General features: G+C 36.6%; 4 protein-coding genes and 1 pseudogene across 4 annotated transcripts; 3 read left to right on the top strand and 2 right to left on the bottom strand.

Annotated features, from left to right (window-relative positions):
- The first annotated feature begins 373 nt into the window (after positions 1 to 373).
- LOC120159982 (protein FAR1-RELATED SEQUENCE 3-like) lies at positions 374 to 634 on the top strand. Its single transcript, XM_039170456.1, has one exon. It carries the CDS (start codon positions 374 to 376, stop codon positions 632 to 634), a length of 261 nt encoding a protein of 86 aa, XP_039026387.1.
- Positions 608 to 3,431, top strand: LOC120160031 (annotated as a pseudogene).
- Positions 3,432 to 4,037: 606 nt separating this feature from the next.
- On the top strand, positions 4,038 to 5,543 carry LOC120159994 (60S ribosomal protein L30-like). The gene is made up of 5 exons (XM_039170466.1): positions 4,038 to 4,143; positions 4,262 to 4,367; positions 4,710 to 4,811; positions 5,235 to 5,303; positions 5,380 to 5,543. Exons 1-5 carry the CDS (start codon positions 4,123 to 4,125, stop codon positions 5,418 to 5,420), a joined length of 339 nt encoding a protein of 112 aa, XP_039026397.1. The 5' UTR covers positions 4,038 to 4,122; the 3' UTR covers positions 5,421 to 5,543.
- A 1,427-nt stretch (positions 5,544 to 6,970) lies between these two features.
- Positions 6,971 to 9,594, bottom strand: LOC120159993 (protein ETHYLENE INSENSITIVE 3-like). Its single transcript, XM_039170465.1, has 3 exons — positions 9,454 to 9,594; positions 7,191 to 9,037; positions 6,971 to 7,159 (listed from the first exon to the last, which is right to left on the bottom strand). The coding sequence occupies exon 2, from the start codon at positions 8,987 to 8,989 to the stop codon at positions 7,199 to 7,201; it is 1,791 nt and encodes a 596-aa protein (XP_039026396.1). The 5' UTR covers positions 8,990 to 9,037; positions 9,454 to 9,594; the 3' UTR covers positions 6,971 to 7,159; positions 7,191 to 7,198.
- A 6,889-nt stretch (positions 9,595 to 16,483) lies between these two features.
- LOC120159992 (la-related protein 1A-like) lies at positions 16,484 to 27,466 on the bottom strand. Its single transcript, XM_039170464.1, has 14 exons — positions 26,977 to 27,466; positions 25,386 to 25,947; positions 25,017 to 25,176; positions 24,419 to 24,509; positions 24,136 to 24,207; positions 23,259 to 23,779; positions 23,051 to 23,117; positions 19,011 to 19,115; positions 18,583 to 18,923; positions 18,273 to 18,416; positions 17,979 to 18,042; positions 17,482 to 17,627; positions 17,258 to 17,362; positions 16,484 to 17,066 (listed from the first exon to the last, which is right to left on the bottom strand). The coding sequence occupies exons 1-14, from the start codon at positions 27,187 to 27,189 to the stop codon at positions 16,925 to 16,927; spliced, it is 2,733 nt and encodes a 910-aa protein (XP_039026395.1). The 5' UTR covers positions 27,190 to 27,466; the 3' UTR covers positions 16,484 to 16,924.
- Positions 27,467 to 27,509: the final 43 nt, after the last annotated feature.

The following is a 27,509-nucleotide window of genomic DNA, read 5'->3' on the forward strand; positions in this document are numbered from 1 at the left end:
AATATATTTTTTAAATTAAAATAAAAATAAAATATATTTAATGAGTTAAGATAAAAATAGTATATATTTTTTAATATTAAGATAGGAATATAATTTAATATGTGAATTTAAATTAAAATATATAAAATTATTAAGAATTTACACAGTATTACAGAATACATATCATTATTGTATATTTTAGTCCTAAAAAGCAACTTGGCTAAGCGATTGAGCACTCCCTTTATCATCTATGGTGTCTAGGTTTGGGATAAGTTTTTCTTACCACTAACTGGGTGGGGATTGACCGGAAATGGTAGGTACCGGGTCGAAAATAACGGGCTCATGTTTGTTTCCTTCACAATTTCTATAATCTATTTGAGGGTCGTATCTCGGTATGGAATTCGATTCTGAAGGTGCTGCTAAAACTTACTATGATGAATATTGTAGGCATTTGGGATTTAGCTCCAAAGTTGGCCAGCGTAGTCGTTCCAAGACTGATGGGACGATAGTTGCCAGGGAGTTTGTCTGTGGCAGAGACGGTGTGAAAAGGTCTGCCAACAGTTGTGATGCGATGCTTAGAATAGAGTTAAAGGGAGATAAGTGGGTTGTTACAAAATTTGTGGAGCAAAAACATTCCGCAATGAGTCCCCCGTAGGCACTTAGCTGGTGCTGCAAAGACCACGGTTGATGGTTACGAAGGGGAGGGAATCGTACCAAGCGGTGTGATGTATGTTTCTATGGATGGAAATCATGTCTCCTCGGACACAAATAATCATGGTGTCTGGAGCACTCCTCCAGCTGAAGCAAATTGCTCGGTTAAGAATATCGGGACACTGAATTATGCTGTTAGGCCTGTTACCAGAAAGAGAACACTGGGGAGGGATGCTCAAAATCTGCTCGATTATTTCAAGAAGATGCAAGCTGAGAACCCTGGTTTCTTTTATGCAATTCAACTGGATGATGATAATCAAATGGCTAATGTTTTTTGGGCTGATGCAAGGTCAAGGACGGCCTACATGCATTTTGGAGATGCCGCTAAACTGGACATGAGTTACGGGGTAAATCAGTATTGGGTGCCATTTGCTCCATTTTCTGGGATCAATCATCACGGTCAGACAATTTTGTTTGGTTGTGTATTACTACTAGATGATTCTGAGGCTTCTTTGTTTGGCTTTTTAAAACCTTTCTTACAGCAATGAATGATCATCAACCTGTTTCTTTAATCACTGATCGTGACAGAGCTATACAGGTTGCAGTGTCACAGGTTCTTCTTGGTGTTCGACATTGTATTAATAAGTGGCATGTTTTAAGAGAAGCTAGCTCATGTTTGTCATGTGCGTCCTAATTTTCAGGTAGAACTATATAACTGCATAAATTTGACTGAAACTGTTGATGAGTTTGAATTATCTTGGAGCTCCCTTCTTGAGAAGTATAATCTTAATGCACACAATTGGCTTCAATCACTATATAGTGCTCGAGCTCAATGGGTTCCTGTCTATTTTCGGGATTCCTTTTTTTGCTGCAATATCACCCAATCAAGGATTTGATTGCTCCTTTTTTGATGGTTACGTGAATCAACAGACCACAATACCGTTGTTCTTTAGACAGTATGAACGAGCAATGGAGAAATGGTTTGCAAGGGAGATTGAAGCTTATTTTGACACTATTTGCACCACTCCTGTCCTGCGGACACCGTCACCTATGGAGAAACAGGCAGCAGAACAATATACACGAAACATAGTCACAAAATTTCAAGAAGAACTAGTTGAAACTTTTGTTTACACTGCTAATAGAATTGAAGGAAATGAAACCATCAGCACATTTAGAGTTGCAAAGTTTGAGGACGTCAACAAAGCATACATAGTTACATTAAATACCCTGAAAAGAGCTAATTGTAGTTGTCAAATGTTGAGTATTCGGGCATCCTTTGTAGACATGTTTTGACAGTCTTCACTGTGACAAATGTACTACACTACATCATTACATCTTGAAACGATGGACCCAAAATGCAAAGTCAGTGTTTGGGACAGATGAACCTGGTGAAGCATTGCATGGACAAGTGTCCTTGACAGGACGGTATAATAGTTTATGTTGGGAAGCAATCAAATATGCTGAAGATGGGGCAATAGCTACCAAGACTTATAATGTTGTGATGGGTGCTTTTAAGGAAGATGAGAAGAAGGTTACTTTCATAAAGAAAAATGTTGCAAAAGTTGCTCCTTCTGGTTCACGGGCTATTAGTGCTGCTTACCATAACAATAGGAGCACAACTCCAGATACAGCTCCTTTCCTATGGCCACAGCAGGATGAAATTACACGGCGATTCAATCTTAATGACACTGGTGCTCCAGCTCAATCTGTCTCAGATATGAATATTCCACATATGGCTCCTGTTTCTCTCCATCAGGATTATAATCATCCTGATAACTTGGTCAACAAGTAACTTTTTTTTCTTTTTAATGTGTTCCATTAAATTTATGGGTTGATTAGTTTATTGGTTTCTTTGATGCAGCCGGTTCTTCCTTGTTTGAAATCGATGACTTGGGTGATGGAGAATAAAAATTCAACCCCTGGAAATAGAGTTGCAGTCATTAATTTAAAGGTATGTGTATGGTAAAATGTTAGTAGCTAATTATCCAAAAAAAAAATGTTAGTAGCTGGTGTCAGAACTTGGTAGCATTAACCTTGAAAAATTAAAACCTTCAAATTAATTGCTGAAGTACAATGAACCCTTTAAAACTGTTTGGCTTATGCCCACAATTGTGGAGTCGATTGATAATTTTATTCAATTCACTTTTTGTCACATTTTTAACTTATTTCAAACCCTTTGCTTATGCATATCTGATATATAATTGATACAGTTGCAAGATTATGGCAAGAATCCATCGGCTGAAATGGAAGTTAAGTTTCAGCTCTCAAGGGTTACTTTAGAACCTATGCTGAGGTCTATGGCTTATATTAGTGAACAGCTCTCCACCCCAGCCAACAGGGTCGCCGTCATCAATTTGAAGGTACGTTAAGTCATAATCAAACCACACTCTTCCAAATGGTTACGATATTTGTGAAAATAAACCTCTGCAATGATATTTTATATGGGGCTGACCCATCGTGATTATATAGTACATTTTCACATGTTTTATTGTGTACTAATCTGTTTGTAAGATTGGTTTTAATGGAATCATGTTGAATCTAAATTTGTGATGCAGAAACGTAAACATGATTCGTCTCTTGCTTTAACATCATATTCCATTAGACTTGAGCAAGGTTTCTTTTTTACCCTCTAAGCACCTCACGCCTTTTGCTTATTTTTCGTTTCCTTTATCATCACTGTTCCAGCTTCAAGACACCGAGACCACTACCGGGGAGTCGGAGGTTAAATTCCAGGTGTCCAGGGATACATTAGGTGCAATGTTGAGATCAATGACCTACATCAAGAGCAGCTTTTGAATGTCGTGAGCACCCTCTTCCATTACTAATTGCAGTTATAATTGATATGGATGGTACCATTTCGTCGTAATTCACGTCCACTTCTTGATGCATTGTTTTACTGTGTTGCAGACCGAAGCACAAGCGGAGCCATTATCAAAGAAACAGAGTAGATAAAGTGGGAAGCCTATCTGTGTGGATGGCAAGATGGAATGCTCCTGATGTTGTGGCCTGTATATCAATGGGGATTGTTTTCCCCTCAACTGTGTAATATTTCCTCTTGTTTGTGCAAGTGCATTGTGCAACATGTTTTTACAAATTCATGTACATGTGTAAAGAATGTGAATTCGAACATAATGTTTCATTATTCTTTACGCATGAACAACCAATAAAAATTATGATCAGTTAGCAAAAAAACATAAATACTTTGTATAAAAATAATTAAATTTCATATTGTGTATTATATATAATTATAAATGGTAGATCTAAATTTGGTCCAAACATTGTTTGTTTTCTTTTGAAGGTTGCTCCAAACACTGTTAATTCCTTGGGTGTCGGCCTGATCTATTGTTGCTAATGGGGCGTAAAATCAAAGCCCAATAAGAAAGTTACTAAGAACCCTAAATTCAGAATTACTAATATATCCGCTAGATGTTTAGGGTCTCTTTGCTTTTGGTGAACCGTTTGTAGATCTCTCCGACGACGCCGACGCCGACAATGGTTGCCTCCAAGAAGACCGTAAAATTCCGTCTCTCGTTTTATATATGTTCACTGTTTACACTTTTTCTTTATTTTTTGTTCTGAAAATTTGGCAACTAACGGTCCTGTCTTCGAATGGGCATTTCATGAAAGGCAGAAGAAGACTCATGAGAGCATTAACAACAGATTGGCTCTCGTTATGAAGAGTGGGAAATACACTCTGGGTTACAAAACTGTTCTTAAATCTCTCAGAAACTCCAAAGGTATTGTTTCCCCCCCCCCCTTTCTTTTAAAAGGTCTTCTTATTTGCCTCAACATTGCTGAACTACCTGATTTTTAATTTTGAATATTCCTTACACTTTTAGTTCTTTGGTCAGATGAAAAATTATGGTTTACTTCATTGTTTTGGATGGTCAACTGAAGTTGAATGAATATCCATTTGGTTTATGGTTAAAATAGTGCTTAACTTGGACAAGGGGATTAGGGTTTTTTTGGTTGATTTGTGTGTTATCAATTTTTTCTGAATGACTGATGCCTAATCTATAATGTTAATTGAGCTTCTGAAATTGGAAGATGGTAACATTTTATTTGATTATTTTTTGTAGGTAAGCTGATTATCATTGCCAACAACTGCCCTCCTCTTAGGAAGTCAGAGATTGAATATTATGCCATGTTGTGCAAGGTTGGAGTTCACCACTACAATGGAAGTATGTTCCTTAACGTATTTCATTACTTTGTGTATTGAATTTTTTTTTCTTGTCACATTGAATTGAATCCACTTTCAGCTAATTGATCCTGTTCCTACCTCATTCAATTCTTTAGTTAAATAGTAAAGCTTGTTGCTGAAGATATTTGCGAGAAGCCTTACATAATTACATTTTCTATTGCGAAACTAATATGTTTGTCAAAACCCTTTGATGAACTAAACGTTGCAGTCTATGGTGTATGCCATCTTTGCAATATTGTGCCTTGATGGAAACCGTCTGCCCTCTCACACTAATTTATCAAGTGTAATTTGTGATATACTGGTTCACTTGAGTAGTGGATTACTTTGTTGTTTCAGGTTTTCTTGTAATTCATCATTTGTTTTAGGGGATCATGCCCTAAAAATGTTGTTCTTGTTCTTCCAGACAATGTAGACTTGGGGACTGCCTGCGGCAAATACTTCAGAGTGTGCTGCCTCAGCATTATTGACCCGGGTATATATAAAGGAGTTGGTATTATGTCGAGTTTACATACGCTCTACATATGTAATTCTGATTGTGGTTGTTTCAGGTGACTCTGATATTATCAAGAGCATGCCAGGAGATCACTAAACTACCAAGGATGATACATCACACTATAGGTTTTGTTCTGATTTAGTTTACATCTTTTGTGTGTTTGGAAACATTGATGTCAAAGAGAAGTTATTCTCAAATTCAGAACTTCCGTTTTGCTCCATTTGGATGTTTGATTGCGAGTGAATTCGCTTAAGATGAGTGAATTTTACAATTCAGAGCTGACAAAGTTTAATATGTATATAAACTTAAGTACACATGTCATTTTAAACACAAATGGTCATAAAGCTTTACATTCATTCACATAAATATCAAAACTATTATATTTTTTGGATTGCCCTTTCGGTTCATGAGGCTTTACCTTGAGTAATCCTGACCAATTCGGGTCACACACCTGGTTTTGGTGGGTGAGTCTTTCAGTAGGGACTTTCTGCATTCACATACTCAAAACTTGCTTAAGGGAATCAAATTGCTTACCACTTTAATCAACCCGTTGGCATATCAAAACTATTATTAAGATATAATTAGTACTGTAAATTAGCTACCTTCAGAATATCTCATTGGAAAACTAATATTATATTTTCATGTTTTACTCCATAAAACTAAAAATTTAGATATTGAACCCACAATTCAAAAACGAAGTTATAAATTTCATATCACAATCTATGCTTAAAATAAATAGTGATAGATTCGTTTCATAAATTAGTTAAATATATTGAATTCATTCATACATATTAATAAGCTGGTTTAATAAAATATTTTCTTAATTGATAACGAGAATATATCGGTCTATTCATTCTATAACACTCTATTAATTATGGATAAATATAATATTTAATTGGAAAGGAATGAATTTATAAAATCTTATGGTAAAATAAATTTATAAATTTTTAGAGACGAAAATAAATTATCAAAACAAAATAAAAAGAAAAAATCTAAAATATATAAAAATTTAATTTCTTTTAAAGATGATCATCTCCACTTGCTCTCTCTAGATCTATTCCTGCCACCGAGTAGGGATGCATTGTCCCTTTGAAAATTTCAAAGTCTTATATATTTTAAATATTTTATTTGTATTTTTTTTATCGAAAATCTATTTTCGTTTTTTAAAATTTTATAAACTTGACCCCTAACATAACGTCACGCATCCATCCCTATCACCGAGTACATTTGTTTGTAAAAAAAAAACTAGTTAATAAATGCAATAGAAATTAGATAATTAATGACAGGGTTTACATTTGGAGATTCCTTGACTGCTGCCCTTAATGCCTTTTATTGTTCATGAAGACACTTTCAAAGGCAAGGAACCATAGCTCACCACCATCCCCACGACGCAGCTACCTCCCCAATTCTTGTCAAAAACCTTATCAATATACTAATATTTTTATAAATTTTAACGGTGGATAATTTAATGCGTCATTAATAATTCATATGATCACATTTCATAATAAAATTTTAAAATCAAATTCATTATTTATAATTTACAACTAACTAATTCATTGAAGATCCATAAAATCAAATTATATGTTAATGGCAGTCCAACTGATTCAGAGTTGCATACAAAAGGTGAAAAACAAAAAAACCCCGACAGACAATACACCTAAACGACAACTTATTTATGAGACAGGGATATTCTATGTAAAAAGTAGCAGGATCATGGGGCTCTTTCCATGTTTTTATTGAGGCCCATATGAAGTGCTACTTTACTTGCTAAACTTCTACAGCACACACAAGGAGGATAAAAACAATACACAAGTAAAAGAAAGTTTCAGCTACTGCATGCTTCGGTAGGCCATACCATTTTCGTCTTTGCTGTTTTACTGGAACCAGATTGAAACATCCTGCCTGTCCATCCCGACTGCTTGAACATCTTCCTTGTAATCGAAAGAAGACAGATTGAACGGAGACCCAAACATCAACGGGAAGTTGCTGTTATTATGGTTGGCCTCGAACGGAGAATTTGAGCCCTTAAACCGGTCAAATTGACCTTCCCCTTGTGGAACCATTTGATGATTGTTGGGAATGCCAGATTCCTCGAAGAAGTTTCCTTCCATCATAACTCCTTGACTGTGAAAGTATTCACCCTGTTGCTGTTGGATCTTCTTCTGGAGAATATTTTGACCTTCCGTAACAGGATTGTTACTCAGGTTCATGTTCTTGCTGCCTTGAATGTTGTCATCGTATATTGACATGAGTTCACTGATCATTTTCTGCCCATCTTCTGGAACTCCAAATTCTGAAAGATCAAATGTTGGGATGGAAGTAGCTGCCTCAGAAGCGGTTGGTTTGGATTGCGCAAACGGGTGATGGAAAATCACTGGTTTCACTTCATTAACATTGAAATTTGAACCACCAAACAGTCCAGGGGCGTTTCGATACGGACAGGTTAATTGATGATTGTCCCTGGCAGTCCGGTCATGAAAACCCAATCGAATTTCACTATAGGGACATTGGAGGAACTGGCAAGTGTAGATCTTGTGTTCCATCATGTTTAAATCATTGCATGGTTTCCTCTTTCGATCCACCTCAAAATCAGACGAATTAAGATTCCCGGGTTTAACATCTTGCACATCAAAGTTTGGCTCGTCTTCAGCCCCTTCAATATCATACTCATTGCAGTCGTTTATAACCAAAGACCCACTTCTTTCACCCGAGGACAAAGGTGGACAGGACTCGGGGTAGAGCTCTCGAGCCAAGGCCTCCTCCTGGTTAATGATAGCAAGCCAAGTTGCACTTTCCTTTGCAGTCATTTTGTCCTGCAAACACTTGGACTGTCTCACAAGCTTGCGAATCTTGGCTATATCGGGAGACATATGTTTGATTACTGCAGTGAGAACCCCAACTTTCAAAGCCTTCTTCAAGTCATGAGGTTTCTTATAAGGAGGAGGGCCTTGGTCTTTAGGCAATCTGAGATGCGGCCACCATTCCTCATTGCCAGTAGGCCACCACGGCGGGTGAATACCTTTCTCTAAAGGAAATCGCCTCTGAGGAGGATCGCAATGCTGCATCAGCGCAGACAAAAGAGAACCGAGCGTTGTATCTTGAAGTTCTTGCAAGGTGTGCGGTGTCGGACCAGTCGAGTTACACCCATCATTGTTGCCAGGAATTGAATTATCAGCCTGGTACTTGGCGACAGCAGCGGGACCATTACGATCAAACCTAACTTTATCCTTCCACCATTCCCGAAGATTATCAGATGCCCCAGTCACAGGCTTTCCTTTCTCCGGAATTATCCCATAAACAAAACCTTGAGCCTTGCACACTTCCATCATCTTCAACATGTACTTCAATATCCCATCATGCGCTCTCGACATCTTCTTTTTCCTCGCCTGTTCTTGAGACTGTCTCTGTTTCGCAACATCGACCACCCCCTCCTTGCTCTTGTTCTGTTCTCTAAGTTGTTTGAGACGCAATTTGTCCCTCCACATCCTCCTCTCAAGTTCATCCACATCAATATCCTCATCACTATAATCATCTTCCATCGAGGCCTCCGGTTCGGAATGTGAAGTCACCATGGCTCCGGCCGCCACCGCCACATCTTTTTCTCCAAAGGGAGCACTGAAGAAATCCATATCCCCACAAATTCCCATATCATCAAACGTCATCATTGTTCCAAGATATAACTTCAAATCACCCCCAAAGATGCCTTTGTTAACCTGTAATTTATTAACAATAAATAGTAGTAATAAATTGGTTCATAAAACCCAGCTGATACAAGTCAGATCTCCAGGCAATTATTATTAATATTTGAAATTTAAAAAAATCCAATATAATCAAGACCTCAATTTTATCAATCAATAATCCAAATCCGAACAAATTATGAAAAGTCCAAATCGAACAATATGCAAGCAATTACAACCTCAACAGTATCAACCAATAATCAAAAGAAAATCAACAACAAAAAAACAAAACCCAACACGGAAAATTAACAGAAGGGCCAAAACAGAAATCAGAACCCGAAAATTTACGGATCAATAATCAAAACCCATGTCAGAAAAAAAAACCCCAGAGAAAGTAGCGAAGAAAGCTATACACATATAGATCCACTCAACCATGTCTTAAAAAAGCATACCTGGAAAAACCCAGAATTTATCTTATTCCACAAAGCTGAAAGCAGTGAAGTTTGCAACACCAGAAGATTTTCAGAGGAGAAAATGAAAAATAATGGGGGTGGGGGGGAGAGAGGGAAAAGAATATTATCCCTTTAGATAAACAAGTTGAACCTTTTGTACTAAATAGTATTGAATTGATAGGGGAGGAGAGAGGATGGTGGCTAATTGTCTTTCCTGTTGATGATGGTGAAAGGATACGTAGGTTAGAAAGAGACGTAGAAGATGTGAGAAATTATTGGAATTCTAGTATCAAATTAAAATGTGACGCAGTTTAGAGCACAGAGACTTTGTATTAAATATCAAGGAAAAGAGGGTATTAACTTTTATGTTGATTTCAAAGGAAAAGAGGAGTGAAAATTTAGGAAATTACACAAACGTCAGGTTTATTCAGTCCTCCAGACAAAAATAATAACGTTTCTCTTAATATATATAGAAAGAAAAAAAAATGAACATCCAGCTCAGTTGGTAGAGTACAATATTTTTAATTTTGAGGTCGTGGGATCGAGTTCCACGGAGGGCATTTCATAATTTGGAGGTCTCTTACGGATGCTGCTCTCAACCTGGTGTTGGAGGTAGTTTACTATCTTACCTCCCCCTTACCTCATATATATATATATATGAGAAAAGGGACAGCCATTTAATATATATAGAAAGGTTAAATTTCATTTTTGGTCCTTTACTTTTAAAATGACATTATCTTTTTATTAATCTGACGTAAATAAGTGGTCAAGCAAGCCACTCTTCCTGGCTGATTTTTTGCAATAATGCCGTCGAAAAAATAATTTGTATAATATACAAGTAGTTTATATAGAGAGAGATAGGAATAGTGTATGTTTATAGCCGGTATAAAATTAAGAGTTTTACATCTTTTTAGGATCATTGTATGAGAGAAATTAAATAATGAGATTAATAGTAGGATATGAGAAGGTATTCACTAAAAAAATGAGTTTATTTCAGCCTTTGATTTTCATAGGAATACCTAAGACTCAATTGAGATTTACATAAAATTTTACAGATTGCACACCAAGAATGACGGTGATAAGATTCGAATTTGACCTTACAAACTCATATTCTTGAATTCCAGCCACTTGTACCAACACTCCTTGACGTAAAACTCTTAATTTTATATCGAGTGTAAGTGGATCATAACCATATATATGATGATTAACACGTTAAAAAAATTGAAAAAAATAATAGACTAAATTCAACTCAATAACAACGCATGTTTTTTTTTATTATAAAGAAAATTTTAAAATAATTCACATTAATATTTTTAATTTTTAACCATTTGAACTAACTATTGATAGTATAAATATAGACTATCAAATTAAAATATAAAGATGAAATTTCAAATTTGAGGACAATATATGGACTGAAATTATAATTTGACCGAAATGTATTTTATAGGGCAGCACCTGAACTGCCTCCAATTATTTTAGGCTTCGGTGAGAGCATTGTTTCACTTTATCCGATGATATCTTTTGTAAAGAGGGAGGAGGATATTTTTTAAATGATTAATAAATACTATATTTATTTAAGGAACATGTTAAAGTATAAAAAATAAAAATATTATTATATATATTTTGAATTTCTATAATTAAATTGATATTTGAATAATTAGATAAAAAATATTTTTTTGACTTATAAAATAATTAAATTAATTTAATTATATTCACTTTTTATTTTGATATCTAAATTCAAGTTCAACCAATATTTGTTTAAAGATTTATAAATTTGGATCTTTTGATGATAAATTAAAAGCTAGTCCAGATCAAATTAATGAAAATAATGAATTTGAGTTTTTCATTAAGTTATGTAACTTTTCTTAAGACAAACCAGAGCAAAAAATGTGCAACAAATATTTATAACTTGGCATCCATGGATACTAAACTACTCGATGTCTAGCTTCCAAGTTAAAACTCAATAGAAGCATTAATGGCACAAACAACAAAGCCTCGTTTCACTGAATCCATACAACAAACAAGTTAAACTTCTGGTTACTCTCATCTTCATCCTCTTGAATCTTGAGAACCTAATACAGTCCATCCCTCGATGCGAATGTCGAGGAAATTGGCTCTTTCATCTCTATGATTGTTGCTTCTTGTGTGTGAGAACAATATTTGCAGTTCGAATGTCCCCTCTTGTGGTAAAACTTCACATATAGCAATAGTATGACCAATGGTAGCAAGATGTTTACAAATTCAGCCCACGGCATCCTAACAATGGAATTCCCAAGGTGCTCGCTATCAATATCCATCAGCTTCATCTCAAAATCCGATATCTTGTCTTGTCTTGTGAAAGTAATGCTATTGCTGCCATCGTCCACCTTGATATCATCATTCCCCACGCATTCCTGTCGCAGCGGTACTGCTCAAAACCTTCCCATCTCAGGCTCCGCTACAAAGCCACCCCGTCGCCCTACAGTCCAAGTGACCAGCCAACTTCTTAATTGCTTCCAATACTTTATTCAATAGCCAACCTTGAATTAGCCTAAGCTCAAGCATTTCTGACCCTTTCCCCCCCCCCCCTTCTTCGACTGCTTTTCTTTGGGACAATGAATATATGTAATACATGCAAATTATGAAATGATACATAAAACAATACACGTGTTGTAATCATTTTAAAATGTCATGCAGCAGAGTTTTATGCTAAACTCAAACCCTAAATGTAACTTATTTCTTCTTGATTGATAGACGATACCAATTTGCCTTATATGCAACTTATTTCTTTCTTATTTTATTCTTTGATTGATAGCTGATACCAATTTTAATGGTGATCCTTCTCATTGATATTTCTCGTTCCTTTACATTTCTATGTCACATATTTGAACTCTCGGATTTGATCTTCTCCGTTTTGGATTATCATATTAAATTTAGATATATGATTTACGCTCATAAATAGTTTTTTTACGTTATTCAACTCTGATTTGCGAGTTGATTTACGATTTTTCAATAGGTTTTTATAGCTTGACCCTCTTTTATGGGTCATTTGTTAATACGTTCAGGTATGTTTGTATCTATCTTTTATTCAAAAAATAATTTTTAGGTTTTTAAACTCTCCTTGTACATTCATTATACGATCTTAAATGACTAATTTATTGTGTAACGATTATAGAAAAAGATCCTAATAATATGTCTAGTTTATAGTTATTGTTGTCGACCTTTATTATAATTTTGAATATTTTCTATTTTTAATAAAACTATTTTATGGTAAAATCTAGAAGAAAAAAATATAAATAATTGGCATTGTTTTTACCAACTTTCTAGCTAAGGCATTTTATAGCCAAGCAGAAATTTAACTTCATTGTTACTGTTTATAGATTAAAAAAACAGAGCATCAACATAAGACCAGAAATTAGACAGCAAAGAAACAAAGCAGCAAACCAGATCGACAACATAAGTCGAGGCTCCTGAAATGGTTTGCAGCAATAACTGGAGTTGACCCGACCAGAGCATAAAACCAGAAATAACCCGACCAAAGAAACCGAAACGACATTAACAGGATACGACTCGGCCTAAAAATCTAACCAAAAAGATCAAATGACTCAAAAACTTTACCAAATGCCCCAATCGAAACCAACTAGACTCGCCCAATTAACATATCTAGTTAACAAATATGGCAGATACATGCTTTAAATCTAGAGAGATTCTAAACCGACATCAAAAAGGGTGTCAAATAAGTGGGAAACTATTTCAAGGATGCACAACAGGAGTAAATAAGTCGATACTATTATTACATCAAATACTAGTTTGTCCTGAACATCTTAGGAAGAGCATGATAGTTTCAGTTACATATCCTAATAAATTCTGATTTACAGATATTAATATGAGGGACAGGGGCGGACCCAGAGGTAGCCTGGGTAGCCCGGGCATCCTCACAATTTGTGAGGAATATTGATGTTGTCAGCTTCTACAAGGCGTTTGAAACCGACCCCAAGGATTACTTCTTTGTTGAGTTCCAAGGGTACGAAATGAGTCACTCTCTCTTGGACCATCCTCTCCAATCGAGTTGAGCATATTTCAGTTAAGTTCTTACAGGAAAAAAAATTTATGCAACAAAATTGTCTATTTAGTGTTAATTTTTTCTATTTTTTTAATTAATACAAGTGTCACCCTTGATATTGTGCAACCCCTAAAAAATTTATAAGAATTTTTTTTGTGTAACCCCTGAATTTTTGCCTTGGGAGGGATTGCATTTCACAAACCTCATTATGCAGTGTGATAATCCACTTAAAATCTAGTGAGTACACAACTAATTCCAAGTCTTGTAGCATCACTTTGTTCTTCAAGAGCAGTTTGTGTCATAACTAATTCCACTTAAGATCAGTGACTTTGCATGCAGGGAAAACAAAAGAAATGAAACTTAAAATGAAGAACAAAAATAAGTCAACCCAAAAAACCCAAGAACTGAGAGGCTTTAATGTGGGTATGCTCTAAAAGGACTTCGTGTAAAAGATGGAACGAGGGATTGGTGCACGACCAAGAATAATGTCAAAAACAAGGTATAGTTTACCTAAAGGAAATGGCCACAGAATCTATCAAGACTAAAGCAAGGTGCCATGAAGATATATAGTTGCAGCAAAACATGCAGATACCTCTAATCTCCATGAAAATAATCATGATCAGCAACTTGATCAAAATTTATAAAGTAAATAAAAGAAGAGGGGTGAACTTACTTGTTCAGAGGAATGTGTTCAAATGGTCCACTGGTAGGAATTGTTCCACACAAATCATTGTTCGAGACATCACTAGAAGAAAAAAGGTAAATGTTTTGATAACCATAAGTTCAATGCTTTGCAAAACAGTACCAGAGATTTTTATTTTATAAATAAACTGTTCGAAAAATTGCAAGACTTACACAACTTTGAGGCTTGAAACCCCAACAAGTTCCCTAGGGATAGGTCCTGTTAACTGTTGTCATTAAGTCGCCCGTAAAATGGAGCAATAATGAGAGAGAGATCAGCGATTGGATTTTTATTTGTATGAAGGACGCCAAGGCCTAGGGGAAATTGGGGAAGCAGAATTTAAGTGTCAAGGATCGAACTAGCCTTGCAGGAATCCAACTCATAAGAGAGAATGACAAACAATTTGGGCTGAGCCTTCATAGTTTCCCAAAACAGAAGGAAGCAGTGTTATGGCTACAGAAAAAGCCCATGCCCAGATCGGTGCCGCCATGGGTGATGTTAGTTGCAGCTGCTCTGTTAGGATTAGGCTTTTTATGCTATGAGATCAGTAGAAGAAAAATAAAAAAGCCAACTTGTTTTTTGCTTCTAAGGTCCTATTACTTTGATCAAATTTCTAAAGTAGAATCGGCTTTGGAAACAGCAGCGACAAACATGATCCTCTTTTGCTTTTGCTGGTTTTTATGTTGGAGAAAAGAAAATGAAAAAAAAAAGGTTCGAGTCTTTGGTCTCTGGGTGACTGGATTAATTTAATTTAATTATTCTTGAACACTAATATTTTTTGTTAACAATTTATGAAAACTTTTTAGACGTTTTATTTTTTATAATTTAGCCCATAATTTTCTAAACAATTTATTTATTTAGTTATCCAATCATTCTTATAATTTTATCTTGGCTTAATTCTCAAATAAGTGCCCAAACTATACCTTTTGTGTCAAATAAGTGTCTAAGGTTTTTATTTTGCCCATCCGGGTGCCTAACGTTACAAACGTTAGTTTTTTAGGTGTCCAGGTCGTCAATGCCGTTAGTTTTTCCTGACACGTGCAACACTTGGTAATTTTAAAAAATAAAATTATATATTTTTAACAAAAATATAAATTTTGAAATAACCCCTAAACTTTAAAAACTTTTATTTCAACCCCTAAACCCACGTCAATTGCTGCCCTTTACCGTTGAAGATGCTACACCTGGCCTTCCCTCCCCCGGTGACTATATCCCCTATGAAATCGTATCTGGTTGACGATCAATCAACCACAAATCGACGTTTTAAATCTCATGAACCCTAGGATGAAAATTGTGATCCCACGCGATTTCGACGGTGAATCGGCGACAACTAAGATGACATATAACTAGATGATGTCAAGGACTACGTCAGAGATGGCGGTGGTGGTCGGAGAAGGCACCGGCGGTGGATTAAGATTAGAATTTAGTATTTTGGGGTTGTTTTATAATATAAAATAGTTAGGCTTTTTTATAAACAAAACAATATTTTTAATATTTTCTTATAAAAAATTTCAAAATTACTAAGTGTTGACATATGGCACTTAACGGGGAAAACTAACGGCGTTAACAACCTGGGCACCTTAAAGGGTAACGTTTGTAGTGTTAGGCACCCGGATGGTTAAAAAAACTATAGGCACTTATTTGGCAAAAAAGCATAATTTGGGCATTAAGCCTTTTATTTTGGTCGTTGATTTTTTTTAAATCATAACTAAATTTATGTTTTATTCCGTTTCGACTATCAGTTGTTAAAAAATTAATCTTGATATTTGCATATTACCATAAGATAAAGTCGCATCATTATTGAAAAAATTTGACGCTAACAATTACGTCTATTTTTTAACGGCGGGTGATCCTAACATAATAAAAACTTAAATTGAATGATAATTTTGAAAAAGGAAAATAATCAGTGACCAAAACTAAACCAAGAAGATAACTGGATGACTACATATGTAGTTTATTTCTTTTAATTCAACCTAAACACTATTAGTGGTTTATGTGTAGTTCTTTAGGAATCTGATGAGCTCCCACCACAATATAAAAGCTTTGAATATGTTCCACTCTTTTCCTATATGATTGTCCCACAAGGGAAAAAGAAAACGATATCAGTGGAAACCATCTAAATTTAACCCAAAGGCATTTGACAGTGAGGAAGGGAATCCATGGGGGTATGTTACGTGGATCGATTGTTGATTCAAGTGAGCCACAATCCACGAGAAGAGGGGGTATTTATTTTGTAGAAAGAAACCGATTTAAAATGCAGATGGCACAAAACAGGGTAAGCAAATAGATATTGAATCAGTGTAAGATTAGAAATTAGATGTCTTATTGTCCAATTTTCACAAAAAGTTTCTACAACCTAAAACTTGAAAGTTGTTCAGTTTCCCTTATGTACAACAATGTCGAGGAGGAAGTTAATGATCAAAGACAAACACAGGCATTCCATGGCATCTCCGCAAGCTTGCAGATCACTCCAGAAAATATATATATATGCCCTCGAGCCACAAAGCCTACATGAATATCGCAAAAACAAAAATGGATAGCCTTGGGAATCGGCAGCCACAACAACGGCGACCAAAAGTACGACCTCCTCCAATGTACAATAGACAAAACCCATCTTTCCTCGGCATTCGAAAACCAAATGGTAGTTTTATAGACCATGAAATCCTTCCTGCCTCTCTGATGCGGTCATCAGGGACGATCGTCAAAATTGGGGTGCAGTGACACTAGGGAGCAAGGACATCAATCGGTTAATGACGGTCTTCTCTCGTGCTAGTATGCTTCTCTTTGGCACGGAAGTCCTCCAACCGCTGATATTCTTCCCTCAGTAACCTATCCAGTTCGGGATGTTTCTTTATAGGTTCTTTCTGGTCTCTGAAGTGATGGAATGCCCTGCAATATATTGATAATTCTAAATTTAGAAAGATGGAATGGGAATACTAGTTCAAAAAGCAGCCATAGACTTGTAAGCAAAAATTACAAATATTCTTTCATCAAAAGAATCGAAGATTGTTTTATCTCCACCCATCAAAAGAAAACAATTTTAAAAAGGTAACAAAGCTTTCAGGGAAAAAGAAAATTACCAGTATTTTTCGAGGCCATAAAGATTTCCTTTATGATAGAAATCAAGGGTAAGTTGCTCAAAATCCTTATAAAGATCATCAGTATATTTCTTCTCCAAACCGTAACTGAAAAAAGAACAGTACGAAAAGAAAACAAACGAAAATGAACCAAAACTTCAGAAATGCAGCTTCAAACAGCCGAAAAAAGAGGACATATTTTTCATATTTTTAGCCATCAATGTTACCTATAAAATCTGAAAAGACACTCCACCCCATAATTGTAATTAGCGGTCGCATCTTCAAGAGCGAGTTTACGGAACTCATTATAAATGGAAGGGACGAATATGTCCCTAAGGAAATATGACCAAAATCTGTACAGTGAATTCATTTCCTGTGGGCAGAACCAATGGAAAAGTTATACTTATAATCTGGAGAAATAATAAAGAAACGTGTGCAAACAGATGTGAAGTATTACAAATACCATTCAGTTTATTAGACTATACATATATTCTAAGAGGAAAAAAGCAACACTAACCGTAAAAAAATTCAGGCAGAGTGATTCAATTTTCTTCTGTTACAAAATGTCATGATGAGGTAAAACATGGAAACAACCAAACTACACAGATCTTTGTAACCGAGATACTTAGACATGTTAACCAATTGAACAATAGAAGATGGCAACAGTTCTTCGTTTAAGGTAAAAATTATTTAATAGCTAAGGAGGTTCAGATATGAAGTTGACCTCACTGCAACCAATTCCCAACTTCTTCCTGTCACTCAGGCAGCGCTTGTGAAACTTTAGGTACCTGAGTGTAAAATGAACTGAATTAGCCAATTTCTTCACAAGTTCTCTTCCCCTCCATCACCTTCCGTGGAAGCACAAGTGCAAAAGAGGGGCTCAAGCACAAGCTACATTTTTTTCCGAGCAACAAAAATCTCAAAGTACGATGTTATACGTGGAACAGTCAAACCAGCGAAAGCATACACAAACACATACATATATATGGGGTGGGGTGGGAAATCAAACATTCCTTACTTTTGTTGTTTAAAACCATTTTCTTCTAATAGTTGATGACTTGGATGCTGAAAAGGTGGGAATGACTTTGGCAAGGAACCGACTGGTGGACTGCTTGAAAGAGTCCCATGAGGCGAACAGCTCAACTTTGAAGGATGCCTAGGACTGTAAAAATCGAAACTTAGACATCCATTAGCTCAGGAAAATTGTGGTAACTAGCCTATATTCTAGAACTTGAAAGCAATAAAAGTTATAAGTGAAACCAAGCAAAAAGAACTTAAGGTCGTGAATTGTGAAAATTTAAATTACAAAATGGTCATTTAGAACTAACCCATGACTATCTGGAGGAGTAGAACCAAAGAAATACCCAACTGAATTACTTGGTGGACTTTCTGATATTATTGCAATGGAACTGCGACTGGTTCCATGATTCTTTATATTGCTGGAGAAAAATCTCTGCTTATGGAATGATTGTTGCTTGGAGAAGCCTTTATTTTGCTTCCTTCGCAAACTCGACCCTCCAGACTCTTCAAGAGTACTGCTCCCAGAAGCATTTATTATTGTCTTAAGATTTGATACTCCCAATGCACCCCTTGGAGACCTTGGATTCTCGTCTTTATTCTCATAAGTAGAATTATTCTTTCTACGACTAGATCGCTTAGTTTTTAGCTCCTGCTTGCAATGAAACACCAAAGGAGAAATTTATTAATACGCACCATAACAAAATTTGAAATGAATTAGAAAAGCTAGTGCTTCAACCTGTTCATAGAAGTAAAGGCCATCATTTATCATAGCAGCAAGCTCACTGGATATGGACTTTGAGTCCTTTGCACCAGCTTTTGATCCTTCAGCTGTCCCAGTATTCTGCACATCAAAAGAAAGGATATGTTCCACCAAGACGGAACTGAAACCATTCTACCATTTAATACGAGTAAGACATTACCAAACAAAAACTCGTGCTTACAGGCATAACCTCAATCAGAGAGGCCATACCAATCTCAACTAGGAATTAAAATATGTGGAAGAAATTAGGAGGAAAGGGATGCAAGAGGGGAGTTAAGTGGAGTAGATCCCAATCCACTAAAAAAAATCTCTAAATTCTAAATCATTGCTGATGTGGAAAAAGGTTATCCCAATTTCACCTGAGAGAACAATGTCCTTGAATCAAGTTTTAAATGTTTCAACTTCACAAAACGGAAGCCATACATTATTCATGCATATGCTTCAAAAGTTCAATGCATATAAAAAACGATTTAGGAGGGTAATTTTTCTATATATTAATTTTTAATTGCATTTCCATTGATAGCAAAATTAAATCGGACATTCTTATCTTTTCTCATGACAAGAAAAAAACCAATATGATGCTGTTGAAAGATTGTAATAGTAAGACCAACTATTATAATTTTCCAAGTAAAAACATAAACTCAGGTGATCCAATAATCGTATCTTTAATTGTCCACCGCCACCTTCCGCTGTCCGCCGTTCGCCGTCGGCCGCCACATTCCGACCACCGTTCGCCGCCGTTTTCTTTAGAGAAGTTCGTCTGTTCTCAGGGATTTCAATTTCGAGCTTAGTTTTTAAAGAAAATCAAGAAATCGGCGCAGATATACCCTACAAAAGCCATTACCCGATCATAATCCCCTCGGAGCCGATCCACCTTGCTCCGGCCGACGGTGAACTTCACTGACAGTCCCAAAAGAAGCGCCAGGTCATTCCGACCAAAACCCAAGTGTTGATTTGCTGAACGGAGCTGCCGTTTGCCGTTAATAATTCGATTTCAACTTAAACCAGGAATGGTCGGTGTTCGAAGAAGCTGTTGCAGTAAACGAGCTGCAAGATGCTGAGTGATCCCACCAACCACTCGGCCCCTAGACTCCGTCCCTCCGGTTGTTGAAGAACCTGTAAAATAGGCTGCAGAAGTGCTATATCGAAATTTTCAGAGGAAGTTAGAAGCGCCCAGATTCTAAAAACCTGGTTCCTAAGATCCATCAAAGCTTCCAAATCAGAACTGGTCATTGCAAGCGCTCAATTGCCATTTCCATTGATCATCAGAGTTTGCACAAAACACGGGGCAGAGTAGTTTGTATCTGCCGTTGAGCCAAAAATAACAGCTTCAGTGACACGAAAAGCCTCTTTAATCGTTAAGAAGGTTTTCTAGTCTATTCCACCTGAACCCGCCATCCTTGAAAAGCAACTCTACAAGAGCATCTCTGAGATATGGATTTGGATCAGTGAGAAACCTTTTAGCAAAGTATGGATATGAGGCAGCCAACACGAATCAAATTCTCTAGATCCAGGAGGTTTAAACTTCGTTAGTCCGGCAGTACTAAAAGGTTAAATCTGAATCTGTTTTTTAGTCTTTGATTTTAAGTTGATTTGTGAAACATGAGCAATTGTTTCAACGGGTTTTGGGCTGGAACCAAAGATTATTATGGGAGGAACGGTAAGTAGTGTCTGGAGGAAGGATAACAGTTTGTGGGGAAAGGAAAAATACATACCAACAAAAAAGGGAATTAGGCCGGCATGTTATACGCTATTTGTTGAAAATATTCCTGAGAATCATAATTGGAAAAAGCTTAGATCTCTTTTTTGCATCCATGGAAAGGTGATTGATTTCATCCCTTCTAAAAAATCTATACGGGGTTTCGCTTTGGATTTATCAGATTTGCTACATTTGAAGAAGCCAAGAAATCAATTGTTAGGATGGATGGCTCTTTCATTTTTGGACGCAAGATTGGAGTTTTGATGGCAAAATATAAGCCCAAGCAATCATTATGGAGAAGAACTAATACATCCTTTCAACGGCAGGATAAGGAGGTAGCTGACAAGAAGAGTTACATATCCTCGATAGAAGGGGTGGTTGATGAAGATAAATTACGTGTTCTGGAAAATTGCCTTGTGTGTTGGTGTAGAAATTTTGTCTCCGTCTCAAACCTTGCAAGACAAATGCATGAAAAAGGCCTTAAGGGTTTTACATTGATGAGAGCTACTAGAAATGTTGTCCTAATGTGTTTTGAATCCTCCATGTTACCGAATACAATGAAGGTAGAAAATTCGGAGTCTCTGGCAGTGTTGTTCAACATGTTTGAATCATGGTCAAAAAACATGATAGTTGAGAGTCGGCGTATATGGTTGGTTTGCGAAGGTATTCATTTTCATGCTTGGAGCTGGGATACCTTTACAAACATTGCATCAAAGTGGGGGGAAATTATTGCAATCGATGAAAAGTCCCAATATCCATCGTCCTTTGATCGGGTAAAAATCCAAATCTTCTCAAATATCATCTCTAGAATTCATGAGGTAGTACGATTGAAGGTTGAAGATCAATCGTTTAACGTCCTGGTTCGCGAGATCGACCCGAGTTTCAAGCCTATTCCTTGGGTTCCCGAGGATGAGGAAGAAGACACGATTGTCCATGACAACGGAAAATCCAAAAATCCAATGTCGATCACGTCTACATTGGCCATCTCTAATACTCAATTGAAGCTTCATCCAATGGTCAATGTTCCCCTGAAGCTACACCGGGTTCCTCAACACTTGGATTGTTGGAAAACTTGTCGAATCATATTGGGAAATAAGTTGTACCTTGCGGTGGAAACAATGATGGTGAGATGTATTTAGCTTCAAGGCCATGTTCAGTTTTGGAGTCTTCATTACCTTGTGCCCTCAATCAATCAGATCAAAATGTTGAGGTGTCTCATGCCCTGGAAGACGGTATCAGTAGTGGGGCAATAGGTGATTCTAACCGGTTGCAGGGAAAGGATCTTCGAAAGGGATCAAAGTGTGGAAAGAAAAAAAAACATCGCGAATCTAAAAGTAGCAAGCAAAAGGATGAAGTGGCTTAACTGTCTCGGACGAATATTGGGTTTTAGTCTGATAGCGGTTTTGGAAGGAATTTTTATTGATTGAAGTGTGTTGCTTCTCCAAGATATAGATGGTTCGCGTTAGGAGTCGGTTGTGCTTTTATCTTTAAAGATTTATGTACTGTTTTCGAATATTATTGGTTTTTAGTGATGTGAGGCTTGGAATAGGTGTGAGTGGGTTCCGAATAGGGTTAACCTTGTAATATTTGGATGTTTAAGGGGGACTTGGAGATTTTATGGTTTAGATGTGGTGTATGTATCTTATTGGGGTGTTTTCAAACAAGGTGTAATGGTTATATTGTTTAATAAATCATGAGGTACTCTTTTCCTCCTTCCAATATTCGTTAACATACGTTTTAGTATGTTGATAATTATGAAGGGGGTATTTCTTTCTTTGCCTCTTTTCAAGGGAGATTTAAAGATAGGCTAATTGTTGAGAGTGATAGCAGAGTTGTAGTAGACTGGATCAACAATGTTGATTCATGTCCAGTTGTATATGGTTTTATTGTTAGAGATATAGTTGATAGTCTTAGAATTTTGGGGGGTTGTTAGATGGGTTGCAAGGACATCTAATATGGATGTTGATGCTTTAGCAAAGGCTGGTATAGGATGATTTTGATGTTGTTGGCATTTTCAGTTTGGCTTTCTGGTTCCTGTTCGGATGTGGTTTGTTCATTGTAGTAAGGGTTATTTGGAATAGATTTTCCAAGGTTGTAATTATTATTTTCTATAATGAAACTATAAGGCACTCTTTTCCTCCTTTCGCTGATTAAGGAGCTTCTATTCAACCTCCATTAATCAAGAAGGAGGTTTTTAATGAGGCCTTCAAATCTTATCAAAAAAAATAATTATGAAGGGGGTTTTAACGAGGCCTCCAATTCTTATAAAAAAACAATATGGCTAAAGAAGAATTCGTACGAAGCTGTACCACAATACCTGGGTAACAATCACTAGTCTTTGAACATCTTGATCATTGACCATCTCATCCTCTTCATCATTAGTTCTAAACAAAAACGCCATTAAGATATTCAAGGGACCACGATTAGCATCTAGAAGCATTGAAATATGCTTTTATACAGAACTAGAAATTTCCCTGGCTGAACAATAAAGGAGATATGCCAATTAAATAAAAAAAAAACAATACCTGTTAAATGCTGGAAGAGTTTTTGAAGTTTTTTGCTCAAGCTCTAGCTCTTCATCCAGCATAAATGTATGTGCGAAATCATTTGACAGGTCAGAAACATTCTGTATTGTTACATCTGATGATAATTCCACACTTTCAGTTTTGCAGTCATTGAACCTTATGGGGTGAATTCCTTGTGACTGTTCAATATCTGAGAATTTAATGAGGAAATCAACAGTTAATTTCCTGTTCAAGTTACCGTTTCCACCAGAAAATGCTCGTTTCTCACCATCTAATTGCACTTGCACAGCTGCATGTTTTCTGTTAATTTTATACATTACTTCTGCAGGATTTCCCTCAGGTGATTTAACATTTTCTTCACACGTGTCCCTTGAATTATCTTCATTCACACTACCATTTCCGCAGGAATCAGTATTCTCTTTTGGTTGGTACTGAGCAGCCTCAGCTTCAGATGACACTGTTGTCGTTGAACTAGTCGAGATCCACTTGGACCATTCATCACGGCTTCGTATCATGTCGCCCTATAATATCAATTACCAAGTAGAGACAAGGCCATTGAGGTGGAGAATAGCATCAAAAAGCAGTACCACTTGCCAATGTACCCACACAACAATCACAGATTGTCAACACAAGTTTGCCCCCCTCAAATTCACTTGAAACGCATAACGCACGCTTTAAAACTTAAGGTATGAATACCAACACTAACAATCAGTTTAAACCTTAAAGGTAAATTAAAGCTAAACCACGTGGAGAAGATAAAATTATATTGATTCAGAGCTCAAAATCAAACATGTGACCAGATTCTAACTAGTATGCATTAGTAAAAAAAAACCAAAATTTCATAAAAAGTAAATCCAGAAGAAAATAAAAGTCTAACCTGCACTTCTACAGTACTAGAACTCTGAAGCGCATCCATGATAAATTGTACGTCTGTACTCATTCGCTTAACCTGTGACTCAGAAAGTGAAAACTACTCAAAAGCATTAAACTAACAGTTCTCAGGCTAGGGAAAAAAAGAGAAGAGAAAAATTGTTAGAAAATCTAATTCAAATAGTTAATAAAATAACAACCATGACTAAGACAGAAAACTACAAAAACACAAAAACAGAAGTAGCATACAATCTATGTCATAAAAGCTACATAGTAGTGAGTTAACATACCCTTTTGAAGTCTGCAATTGTGGATATTGGAACCCATCCTTGATCATCCATCAAGGAAATTAGGTAACGGTCATGTTGAAGATTCTCATCACTGCAAAAAATAAAATAATAAAATAAATAAAACAAAGGAGTAAACAAGTAATAGAAACATATGCACATTATATATCACTGCAAATAAGCTTAAATTTATGGCAGTCATTAATGAAAAAAAATCAAAGTTCATATTTTTGGCCTCTCAACTTGGACCAATTGCACAGTGCATGAAACTAATGGTAGATATCTAAGAATATGATTGCTATGCCAAAAATTCCAATGACATATAAAAGATAATTGATATGAGGTCGTAAGTTGAAATTTTTCTAAAATGGATACCACAACATCAGTTTTTTACTAGAACTTTATCCCTTCAAAGGCCCCATAAATAGTATGTGTACAAATCAGACTTAAGTGCAACTACCACCACTGATAACGGCATTGATAGACATGGAAGTGGAAGAATTTAGAAACAATTCTAGACATGTGGTACCCAGCTACAATAGAATACAGACAAAGAACATATATTAAATGAATAACTAAAAGGCAAAGAGGCCTTCCTCACCTGAAATAATACTCAATCTGTTTCACTATATTAACTCTCAAAGTTACCATCTCTGGAGGGAGAACATTAGTCTCTGGATTTATAGGGTACGGAACAAAGCGTGGAGGATGGGGTCCCCTTATAGAGCCTGGAGGAGCAATAGGCACATAGCATACAGCTCCTGGAAGTTGTAATTAAAAAGGCTTTACTCTACCAAAGGCACAATATAAAGCAAGAGCTCAAAAAAGAACAAAAGGCAGCATCACCAGAGAGACTGAAATGCAGGCCTTACCTTGCAGGCAGATATAAGTAGCAATGAAGCTTAACAAATAACAAGTAATAAAACACATTGAAGTGTTTTAAATGAAAGCATGGGGATTGAGTTATTACCGGGGTAACCAGGACCAATCATGAACCCTGGAGCTGGACCAAAGAATGGAGGTCTAGCGAAAGATCTTGGTCCTCCGCCCGGCTGCATGGGAATGGGTTCTCTAGGATTAAAGGCCCGTTGATGGTTCCAACCTGGATTAAAATGGCCACCAGGTTCTTGCATGTTGGGTCTTCTATTAGAGAAGTTGGCAGGATGAGCATTGGCATCTCCTCGGGGAGGAAGCTGCATTTTTCTGCTGGCATCAAGACCTTGGGCTGGAGAACCAAAGGCTGGCATTGTTGTCTCAGGTCCAGATTTTACTAACTGAGGCTCAACACCAGGAAAAGGTCCAGGGACAGGGTGGTAAGCATACCCAGGTCCAGGAACTGCAATGTGTGGTGGAGGTACCATAGGATGGAAAACAGTTGGCACCAGTTGTTGATAATAAGGTAAAGGTATGGGAAAACGAGGTCCAGTATTAGGGTTGCGTTTAGAGTCTGACTTCTGATGGCGTGCTGGTGAATGCTTATACGAAGAATTGTTGTTTCCAAATCCATTCGGTTTTGGTTGCCCAGCTCCTCTCTGAAAGACCCAAAAAAGTAAAAAGAAATAAATAAAATTAAGATACACCGAGATAAGAATAAAACTTCCCTTCTTAATACTAAAAAAATATATCAGCAACAACTAAACACACCATGCCCCATGTAATACGATGACCTACAATAGAATCACGCATAAAAGTAACAGCGAATGCAAAGAAGAATTAAACACGGACAACCAGACTGGCTGAGAGTGAGAGATGGCTAACTGATGCAGGGTCAGAAATTATATTTCAATTCCTCCTAATATGTAAAAACAACTCCTACAATCATTGTTTTAACATGTATAAGAAGAGGAGGGTCAGAAATGGGGTGGTCATTACTCATTAGTCAATACAGCTTACCTCTACAAAAGATTTAATAGGGCATAAAATCAAAGACCAGGTCGCTGAACATTGAGCAATGCCTTGAATATCAGTTCTCTCAACATATTATTCAGGAAAATAAAGACATTGGTTAGAGATAAACTGATATTCAAGCAAACGTATAAGTTAAAGAAGGCCGGAAACCTGGTCTTTCAAGTTTTCCATTTGAAATGATTTTTAGCGGAACCAAATTACAACTAGTAGGCCCACATGTCACACTTAGTTAGAGAAACTCAAATCACACCTCCGGATTTTCAAATTTATCCAAATTTTACACTCAAAGGAGTGATTGATCACCAGTTAAAGATAAACCCATAACCAGCATCTGCAATGACTGGCCTGCCCTACTGGTGGATTGGGAGATAAACTGATTCAAATCAAAAGAATAGTAAAATTATGGCGATTGCGGACATAGTGGGCACTATTGCGGTCATGCAAGCACTATTTCCGTAGTGGACCGCTATTTAAATCCTGATTTTTAGTTAAACCACATTTACAACTTATAGTTCTACATGCCACACTTAACTCATAAAAACAAACTCAAATTACATCTAAAGATATTATCAAATTCATCCAAATTTTACACTGATAAAAGTGACCAATCACTAATTAAAGAAAAACCCATAACCAAAAGGGCAACGACTAACCTGCTCTATTGATGGGTGTGGAGCTGCTGGAGCACACTCATCAGCAGCAACCTGAGGATTTTCAGGTGTTTCTTGTGTACCACTAAGATCAGGCCAAGATTGGGTACCCATAACAGTTGCATCAACCACTTTCTCCCCGTCAATTACGGCAGTCTTCCATGGTGACTTGACCTCGTTATGACCATTCCCAGCCTCAATATCAGCCATAACCATAATAATCTCTACCACCACCACCCACTAGCAACCAGACACCAAAACCAACAAATCAAAACAACCACAAGGAAGAAAGGAGAACGAATAGTCAGTAAATCAATTCAATTCGTGATAACCCAAACATGAAAAAAATACTACACTATTCACTAAATGAAAGTGCTTTTATTCAAGATCAAGGTGTCGGGTGGGATTGTAACAGTGAAATATTTCGATTAAAAGTGGATTTTAGAGAAGTTTGGAAAAGATCGACAATTGCAGACAGAAACCAAGCACAAAACTAAGGAGAATGGTTAAACTTAAAAAAGCCAAGAAAGGCACTG

Source organism: Hibiscus syriacus, unplaced genomic scaffold, assembly GCF_006381635.1.
Source record: "Hibiscus syriacus cultivar Baekdansim isolate YM2019G1 unplaced genomic scaffold, ASM638163v2 tig00111388_pilon, whole genome shotgun sequence".
In the NCBI taxonomy this organism is placed as follows: domain Eukaryota; kingdom Viridiplantae; phylum Streptophyta; class Magnoliopsida; order Malvales; family Malvaceae; genus Hibiscus; species Hibiscus syriacus.